This window comes from Priapulus caudatus, unplaced genomic scaffold, assembly GCF_000485595.1.
Source record: "Priapulus caudatus unplaced genomic scaffold, Priapulus_caudatus-5.0.1 Scaffold1749, whole genome shotgun sequence".
Lineage (NCBI taxonomy): Eukaryota > Metazoa > Priapulida > Priapulimorpha > Priapulimorphida > Priapulidae > Priapulus > Priapulus caudatus.
Genome location: NW_014578810.1, coordinates 2,186 through 11,936, shown reverse-complemented (window position 1 = coordinate 11,936; position 9,751 = coordinate 2,186). Strand labels below are relative to the sequence as shown.

Sequence of the window (9,751 nt, the reverse complement as noted above, 5' to 3'; positions counted from 1 at the left end):
AAATTTTATTGTCAATGAATGACAGAAACACGCGAGGTTTCCCGAAGTTATCGCCAGAACGAGAGACAGTCGCAGCCACTACGTATCTCGAGTCGGTTTTTGGCAAAAATACCAGATTTTCACTGCTCATTATCTCAGTGTAAAGGCATCGTAGGGACAAGCGATTTATTTTATATTAGCAAGGTAGGACAGCTGATCAATAATACTACAACGAATCGTCAAAATAAAACGGGCAAAGTTTATTTATTCGACTAATACGCTGTAATACTGCAGCATGGTTTCAGCATTTCACTGTTGTACGCTCTCCTTCTTAATACGCTCTTGATACTATACAATTTATACCCTGGTTACTACAGGGAATAAAAGAAGACACAGACATCATGTATCTCTAGATATACATCATATCTGCAACATAATATTTGGCCTGAGGACAACAGAGAATGCTGGCAATATACCATATATGATATAATCAGGGGTGAATAATAGTAGTTTATAATAATATATTATTATTCACTCCTGATATAATATATACTCTGGATGTGGATATGTGAGCTGCAGAAGATGCATGCATATATAGAATATGTGATATGTATGTTAACTTCAGTCAAAAAGTAAATTTTAAGTGTTAAGTTAAACATTGTGATGCAAAATTATGAAAGTAATACTGATAATTTCCATTTTGACAAAACCTGTGCTATGACTCAATTATATTGCTAATTTATATTATTATTTATATTAAGGTACATCATGACAAGCAAACCTACAAAGGAACCAACTAAAGCCTTCTTCGAAAAGAACAAATATTTTGGTCTTGATGAAAAGAATGTCACATTCTTTCAGCAGTGCACCCTTCCCTGCTTCACGTTTGATGGGAAAATTGTTTTGGAGAGTCCTTGCAAAATAGCACAAGCACCAGGTATTTATAAAGTTGGATAACAAGTAAACCTAGTATATAAACTATGGAAATGCAGAAATTACTGTGGAAAATACAGAATTTATGCTGCTGCTTGGGATTTTCGTGAGCTCGGTTACGAACAGAGACATTATGTTTTTATAACAAGTGAACACTGTTCACGTCCCAAATATCTGCTCTCTGTGTCCCCCACTAAAATTGCGGACTGTTCGCTGGCAGCTATGGATCCGTGCACCGGCCTATGCATTCGGCGCACGGATCCATAGCTGCTAGCGCTGCATACTGTCGTAGGACGTTCCCGCGGTCGCGTGCGCCTTGCCGCGGAACTGCGCGCAAGATCTGCGCTCAGCGCTTCGGATCAACACCTCCTTTCGGCAACGCTTCTCTAGTATCCCATCTCATCTGGATATAAAGTTTGTGATCAGTACTTGCCGTTCTTTCCTGTAGATGGTAATGGTGGGCTGTACAGAGCATTACGTGTGGGCGGGGTACTGGAAGACATGCAGCAAAGAAGAGTCAAGTTTGTACACGTATACTGTGTGGACAACATCCTAGTAAAGATGGCTGACCCAGTGTTTATGGGTTTTTGTATCAGCAAGGAGGCTGAGTGTGGGAACAAGGTAATTCTACTTATACATGTATTGAAATGTGTGTGTTTGGACGCATGTTGGTGGGCAAAGAAATGGATAGCAGTGATATGAGGTCGATGGTATTATAACAATAGTAATGTAACTAATAATATGCAAGCAAACATGAAATCTTTGCTAAAACGGGTTAATGATCGAAATATTACTGTGTATACGTCTCCGTCCCTTCATGTGTCGTTATATAATATTGTTTTGTTAGATGTTTGTTTCTTCTCGATACGTGCAGGTTGTAGAAAAGGTGATGCCAACAGAACCAGTTGGTGTGGTATGTCTGGTGAACGGAGTATACCAAGTAGTGGAATACAGTGAGATTACTTCACAGACTGCAGAAAAAAGGACAGCAGATGGCCGACTTCTCTTTAGCTCAGGCAACATCGCCAACCATTTCTTCACCATGGACTTCTTAAAGGCTGTTGTCAAGTAAGGAGGCTGTATCAAAACTGCAAAACCTTGACCTATAGAAATGCGCAAACATTGCATGGCTTTTCTCACCAAACATGCATAAAAAAATTGAGCGAAAATAGCAACTTCTTAAATTCCTGGTTTTTGTGAAATTTATTAGCGTGTACTCGGGTGTGAAGTTTTTTTTTTTTTAAATTATTTAGACTTCCATCTCTGCTCTCTCGATTTGCTATATGAAATTCCAAGTAGCCAGAAATACTTTTTAACTAATCTTTTACAGTTTTAGTCAAATATTTTGCAAATTCACAAGCATATGTCTTGTAGCACTATTGCAATATTGATATATAGGTTGTAAAAGCAAATAATAGTTCAACATATAGCAGCAGTTCAAAAGTACATGTTGAAGTCAAAATTAAAAATATGGTTACACAAGCAAGTAATTTAAGTTTGTTTCATTCCTTGGTAGTCTATAGTTTCCTGCTTTATTTCATCACTGCTGTTACAGTGAGAAAGAAAGCATGCTAAAGCATCATGTTGCCAAGAAGAAGATTCCATACTGCGATGGGGATGGTCAGACTGTAAAACCCACCACCCCAAATGGAATAAAGATGGAAAAGTTTGTGTTTGATGTCTTCCAGTTTGCCAAGTATGTTGATACTTTGTTACCTTATTATACTTCATCAGATACTCGTGATAGAATTTAGTAGAGATTATTTTAGAACAGATATGTATATGCTTGATTGTTGTGAGGATTTCTTTCTGAAAAACAGATGAGTCATGATGACTGAAACTGATACCAGGGAAATATTGAATGTTGGCATGTCATTGCTGGAGTTTAATGATATAGTTAAAACATTGGTAATCAACTAATGCTATGAATTCTGTATTTCCTATAATATTGCAGCCACTTTGCTGTTTGGGAAGCACTCAGGAACGACGAGTTTTCCCCACTAAAGAATGCAGATAGTGCTAGTAAAGACACACCAACTACTGCCCGTCAGGACCTGTTCTCTCTTAACCATCGTCGCATAGAGGCGAGTGGAGGAAAGCTTGTAAAGGAAGATGGAACTCCTATTCCAGCAGCTGTCTGGTACTTATATTTGATCCTTTCACCTTGGGATATCCTAGTAGTAAAAGTGAATTTTATTTATTAAAGTTATTATTTAAAAACTACCATTTATCAGACTGTAAATCCCACCATTTTCACCTACCTTTGCAGTATTCTGTCAGTGCATTAAATTAGCCAAAATGTGAACAGGCCCACCCAAAATTTTAAACAGACCCTTAGACAACTGGAACAGGCCATTACAAGTTTGAACAGGTCTTGATTTTGTTCAATTTATTCCATAATTAATAAAAGTATTAGCTTTGTGTTTATTAGCCATACTCGTAGTATTTCAGTATTTCAATGCTATCAGTGGAGTTCTACTTGTTTGACAGGAATTCCTGGAACATGATTTACTTCTTAGTAGTCACTACGAATTCATTAAGTCAAAAAACTAGTCAGGAAATTGCCGTAAATATTGTTGATATAAAGGCAAGATATGGCAAATTTGGTGCATGAGCTAAGTAGAAACTAGGCCTGCGACCAATTGGCGTATGGGGGGTTGAATCCGACGGCCGCCGGCAAAAATCTGCGCGTTAATTCTGCCCGCCACCGTTAGCCTCATACTACAGGTAGTCAGATGCCAGCCCTTTGTAGAATTCGCATGAGGCTGCGTCTGTCCGTCCGTCAACAGTTGGCGCACAAATCTTACCACCGCTCGACGTCCACGCGTCAAACGATATCCGCGCGACGTTGGGGGGGTGCCCGGTTAATAAACCGAAAACGAGTTGGGCGATATCGAAGCTTGGCGGGCGTCAAAGCGTCAAAGCGTCATAAGAGGGTGTAAAAGAAAGGCGAACATTCCCTCCGTAACTTAAGTATAGGGGACGGAAATTGCCAGGAATTTGCTTGCACAAATACTAAACGCGCTTCGGGACCTTAGGGCTTCAAGTAGGTTAGTTGCGGGGCCGAACTCTCCTGGACTGATGAGAGTGGGCGTTTGCCGTGGCCTTGGTCTCATTATATCTGAGTTCGTTCCGCCACAACCGTTGTATAGCATCATGGTAGGAAAATCCATCCCTGTGCCGAAATTGCGAGGTCACAGGTGCTAGCCAAGAGTCGAATGGGCCCACAGGCGCAATTTTAGACGAGTTTTCTCCGAGGAGCATGGTCTGACGGACCCGAGTTGAGAGAGAAATCCTTTTGCTTAATTCAGCCGTTGCTGACCTAGCGATTTTTATGTCCTTTATTTAAAGGACCATGAAATTGTACTTTTCTGCCTGACATGCCCGCAAGAATATGTTAGGGTCGGATAACTTATTTGACCGCTCAAGAGGCGGGCAGACGCTGCACCTCACTCCAGTCTAAAACATGGATTTGTTTACGTTTTAGCAAAGAATTTGACTTTTGCTGGCGTTTCCCGTCCTAGAGAATCTATACATTCCTGCGATGTATGAGGCCAAACAATGTCACAGTGAAATTTTTAAATAGCCTAAAATTTGGCTTGAGAAGGTTTATGCCTCCTTAAATCGGTATAATTTGCTATGGCATTCCGTGTACTGTCAGTGGTTGTACATGTAACCATGCAGCGTATAATGACAAAAATAATATTTGTCATTTATACGGCCCTGATTGTAACGTTATTGCCACTGGCCAGTGCATGTGGCTGGTATCGGCTACTGCTGTTTAGTTTTTGCCTGCCGTTAAATTACCTTACAGGTGGTCAGCTCTCTATTTCGGCCTGTAGGCTTTGCGTAGGCTAAATGGGATGAGTGCTCCTACCTATGTCTGTCTTGCACCCAATTAGGTTGTTGCTACTACAAGCTACGATGGGAGCCTTCCATCTTTTAATCTGAAAGACACTTAAAACGTTACGCCCGCCATCTCGGTGGCAACTTCATAACGATCCCAACGAACCCCATTCCTCTTTTGAGAAGGGTTCCCTGACTACCTCCTCTGTGCTTTCACTGTTTCGGCGTGTATGTGCCAACCCACATTTTGCGGGACTGAGAGCTCAGTGGATCTTTACTTAAGAATCCCACAAACAACTTCACCGACAGATCACCGCGGGGAAGTAGACGTATAAGCTTATGACCGCTGTCGCTCCGCGGCACTTGTTTGTTATTACTTTAATTGTGTGTGGGTGGTTTTATATATCATTCAGGGGCTCCATGGAGAGAAATAACAATGCAACAAAGAGCACTATGGTTCGAATGATCAATGCTGATCATATCTGTAAACCTGGTCCTAAGGTTGTCGCCTGATAAGCATTCTTTCGTTAGACTCACTTAACTCTAAATAGGAAGATTTAATATTGGAGCTTCTCATCGCACTGAATTTTTTAGCCCTCATCTGACAGGTAAGTGCATGATGCCCAGCGTTGATAGAATCGCGGTTTTGAATTCGATGCGGTGGCGCTTCCGTGGCCGTCCGTTCCAGTCAAAGGTTAGGCCGTCCGACAAAATCCTTAACCGCGTTGACGTAGGCGTCAGTGATTGATTGGGCAACCGGGGCGGCGCGGGGATTCCGAAACGAGGTTCGTGATATCGAAGCTGGGGGGTCAAAGGTCAAGAGCGTGTAAGAAGAAGGCGCACACATTCCCGTTCGTGGTAACTATAACCAGGCGACTATAGCCGCGAGGAAATGCCCAAATTGCTGGCAGCAAATCTAAACGCGACCTGAGCCTAGGCTCGTGAAATTAGTCGCCGTGTTATAGCCCGATGCATAAAAGGTGAGGGAAAACCCATCAGCTGCTGGCCGAAATTGTGATCTGTCACAGGTCAAAAGCGTCAATGCCGGCACACGGGGCAGATTTTAGACAGTTTTTCTGGAGGCACATGGGTCTGACAGAGCGATTGAAAACTTGTTTATTGCTGTCAGCAGGGTGAACTAGCATGTTTTATTCTTGTATTGTGAAAAAAGGACCATGATAAATGTACTTTCTGCTGACATGCGAACGCAGAATAGTGGTCGGATAATCCTTAGTTGACCTCAAGAGGCCGCGCCCCCGTATAAACTGGATTTGCTTTACTGTAGAAAAGAATTTTCGGACTGCTGAGGTTTCGCTTAGTAGATCCTATATATGCCTGTGATGATGAGGTCGCTACAATAGCACGTCACAGCCTGAAATTTCAAAAGCTAAATTTTTGCGCTTGAAGAAGGTTTTATGCTCTTTAAATTTATATTAATTTGCTATGGCCCATTCTGTACTGTCAGTGTGTTACATGCTAACGTAATGCCTACTGCCAGTGGCCACTGCCAAGTTAGAGCGGCATTGTGGTGACTGTTACTGTGTAAAGTTTTTGCCTGGCGTTTAATTAGCTTAAGTTGGGCCAGCCCTCTCGTGGCGTTCGAGCACGCTGTTAAGCGATTGCCGTTAGGGTAAATGGATGAGTGCTTACTTATTCTGTTTTGCAAATAGTTGTTGCTACTATGTATGATGGTAGCTTCCATCTTTAATCTGAAGACACTTAAACGTACGCGCCATCTCGTGGCAACTTTCATAACGATCCCAACGAACATTCCTTTGAGAAGGTTCCTGATACCATTCCTGTGCCTTCCACTGTTTCGGCGTGTATGTGAACACATTTGGGACTAACAGGGTTTACTAGAATCCCACGACTCCACCACAGAGCCACCGCAGTAGACGTTTGATGAGCGCTGTCGCTCCGCGGCACTTGTTTTACATTTGCTTCGTTGTATGTAATGTAACAATTAATTACTGTTATTGTTCAGGCACTGTCTGCAATGCACATGTATCATAATGCACCATACTGTTTATGTAAACTTTCTCATCTGCCTTACATGTAAAGTTTACACTCAGATTCCTTATGTATTGCAATCTTATAATTTTTGAAATTGATAAAACACCACTGCAACGTGTTTATATAGCTAGGTTAAAAATACATATTTCTCTTTATAAACTCCTAACTTGTCACATTTGTTGTAAAACTGTCTTCAACAGCAAATGTTATTTATTTGTTAATGATGTATAGGCCTACATAAAACATTTGCATTATTATTTACAGCAGGTTTTTTTTTTTCAGTGATGGGAAATCTGTTATCTTAGAACCACCTACCTGCGAGATTTCTCCCCTAGTGTCCTATGCAGGCGAGGTATGTTTGTTTGTTTTTCTTGGTTTTACTGTCATTGTGTTTATATGAAATACTGTTATATATGATGGTATTATTCTTTGATATAAGGGTCACATGAGCGCAAGGATCTAATTCATCGTATATGTTTTGTTTTGGTATTCTGATGCGTAGCTAGCACATTATCACTATGAAACGTTTAACGGTAGGTTGTCTAAACTATTACAAACTCGATGTTTTTATAACAATTTGCTAGGTAAATTAGCTTAGCATTAGGCCTACATTGTCTATATAATTGTGTCCTACCCCATGTGGTTTTGCTTTGGGCATAGAGTGAGGGAGTATATATAGCTCATGTTTGTGAGATCTTGTTTATGTTTCTGTAGGGCTTGAAGGAGAAGGTGGCTGGAAAGCAGTTTGTTCCACCTTTCCTGCTGGCAGTGGATGGAGAAACATCTTTCACCTCTAACCTGAAGCAGTTCGCCTAGGTGTTACCAAGTGGCAAACATGAAGCCTTGGTTGCCCTCTGGTTATATTAAGGAGTTTATGTAGTTTATGCAAATTTATAATGAGGAAATGGTTTCTTATATAGACATGATCGCTTTATCTAAAGCATATTTGTGATATAAAATTTCCATTAATTTAGCAAGGTCTCAGAATGTAGGCTATTGTATAAACTGCTGAAGGCACTTGCATGTGTGATAAGTACTTATATGTCTAATAATCTAACATGCACATTGAGACTAAAAATGTGTAATTTATGCCGTCATATTCTAATTTAATATGGATATATCCATACCATTAGTGCCAGGGTATTTCAATATTTTTCATACATATTTGAATTCAGTAATTATGGAAGCCAGTATTTAGTATAAATTTAATGTTTGCTAGAAATATTTTTTGATATTTTTAAATAGGGTTTGATTCACATATGCATTCCTGTATTAGAAAATGGTGAATCCTGCTGCTACCTGTCAACGTGCAGTGAAATTATTGTTCAAATTTTGCTAGTGTTTAGTTGGTTTGGATGCACGTGGAAGTAACATAGATTTTGAGCAATCATATAGTTGTGAAGTTTATCTCGCCTCTTATTTCCAAGATTTGTGTTTATGTGGTTCTTGAATTTTCGTTATTTATCAGTGTTGAATACTGTAGCAGTGTTCAGAACTTATAGGAATACAGCTAGCTTTCATACATTGACAAATGCAAAGCATTTACAAACAAGGTGGTGATTATGCAACAGTTGTACTTGATGGTGTATACGTTGCGAGAGGTTATATACCACACTTATCGGTCTATATGTATTCAGGAAATTGTGTATGTATGTAATTCTAACAATAATACCAGGAGAATGAAATGTATCTTGAAATTGTGTTGAGATTCTTTGCCCAGTAACATAATTCCAACGTTACACCAGGATGCAGGATTATATCATGAAAGGATATATAGTATTATTCTCTCTCAGCCCGATATATAAAAGATTACACCGGCCCACTGAGTTGGCGGACTGATTGACGTTGAATTGACGGAGTTGAAATGAAATAACTGAAATATCATTAGAAATTGGTCCCATTTTCACACAAAAAAACCTTGGACATGAATGCATGGTTCCTTATTTTCCTTTCATTTTTTGCCTTCATATAGGGATTTTTTTAGGCAGTGCCTACGGGTACGGCAGCTGTATCTAAATGTCTCGAGGCTACGGGTACGGCAGTCCATTCGCTTTCATACTTAACCAGACAAAGATGGCAGCGTTGGCGCCAGATTTCGAAATAACGCTTTGGGAAATAAATTCACGATTTGAGAGTTAATTTAGATGAGCTAGAACCCTAACCCTAAACCTAACCCTAACTCTAACGCCAAAAAGGGGCTTCAACGAACGACGGCGGCCACTGCATTTTTTTTACAAATATTATATTTTGTATCGTTGGAAAATGTGATGTTTCAAATCCGTAGACATGGGTCCCATTTTCACACACAAAATTCCTTAGACGTCACATTGGTACATATTCACAGCACAAGAACCCTTGGATATGGGTAAGGGTTTCAAGGCTTCAGCCTCACACCCCCGTCTAAATATAATCAAGAGTAGGCCTACATGATAGAGATCTCTATTATGTACTCTTGATATAATCGAAGTACCTCCCCACCCCCGGGGGTGGGGGGGGAGACCAGCCTGGCCCTGGTGCTGGTAGTGGTAGTGGTAGTGCTTAGTGAGTAGTGGCAGCGGTCTGGCACTGGCACTAGACTTGCTCCAAGAAACGGTCTTTGCTAGGGTTAGGGGACCTAGCCCTGTGTATATTGACGTTAGTCACACAGCCTGGTTGGGTTAGCACTAGACCAGCTTAGGTAGAAATTCAAACGTGCCCGTCGGACGTCACAGAAAAACTTCAAGGTGGAACTTCGGATTTTTATTTGTGGTTCGTGCTTCGTCGCAGTTCGTGCTATCCATATCACCATGCCATATTATATAAACTAGAAAGGGCAGTTGTTGCCAATTACATGTATCCCCCGTGATCTAGTATGAATGAAATATCTCTGTAAGGACGTAGAAGGTAGGTTGTTTGTTACACAACTCATCTGCCTGAGATGTGCAAGTATGTAGTTGAATTTATTTACATTGAGGCCTGATAAAAAAAGAAAATTGAATTA

General features: G+C 40.5%; 2 protein-coding genes across 3 annotated transcripts in view; one reads left to right on the top strand and one right to left on the bottom strand.

The window, feature by feature from the left end:
• The window catches only part of LOC106817509 (serrate RNA effector molecule homolog), a 24,785-nt gene extending 21,146 nt beyond the window's left edge, over positions 1-3,639 (bottom strand). Inside the window, exon 1 of the mRNA XM_014822176.1 lies at positions 3,635-3,639. The gene's annotated coding sequence lies outside the window, so the exon portion shown is untranslated. The remainder of the gene's footprint in view (positions 1-3,634) is intronic.
• LOC106817506 (UDP-N-acetylhexosamine pyrophosphorylase-like) overlaps positions 1-8,460 on the top strand; it is a 10,461-nt gene extending 2,001 nt beyond the window's left edge. Inside the window, exons 4-11 of one of the 2 annotated variants that reach the window (XR_001395066.1) lie at positions 741-916; positions 1,361-1,533; positions 1,787-1,980; positions 2,468-2,608; positions 2,867-3,052; positions 5,172-5,214; positions 7,054-7,123; positions 7,486-7,505. Coding sequence is in view for 1 of the 2 variants with exons in the window: in XM_014822174.1 (XP_014677660.1) it covers positions 741-916; positions 1,361-1,533; positions 1,787-1,980; positions 2,468-2,608; positions 2,867-3,052; positions 7,054-7,123; positions 7,486-7,587 (1,042 nt within the window). In the remaining variant the exon portion in view is untranslated. Of the gene's footprint in view, positions 1-740; positions 917-1,360; positions 1,534-1,786; positions 1,981-2,467; positions 2,609-2,866; positions 3,053-5,171; positions 5,215-7,053; positions 7,124-7,485 lie in introns of both variants that reach the window. The other variant, XM_014822174.1, reaches the window with a different exon arrangement.
• The last annotated feature ends 1,291 nt before the right edge of the window (positions 8,461-9,751 follow it).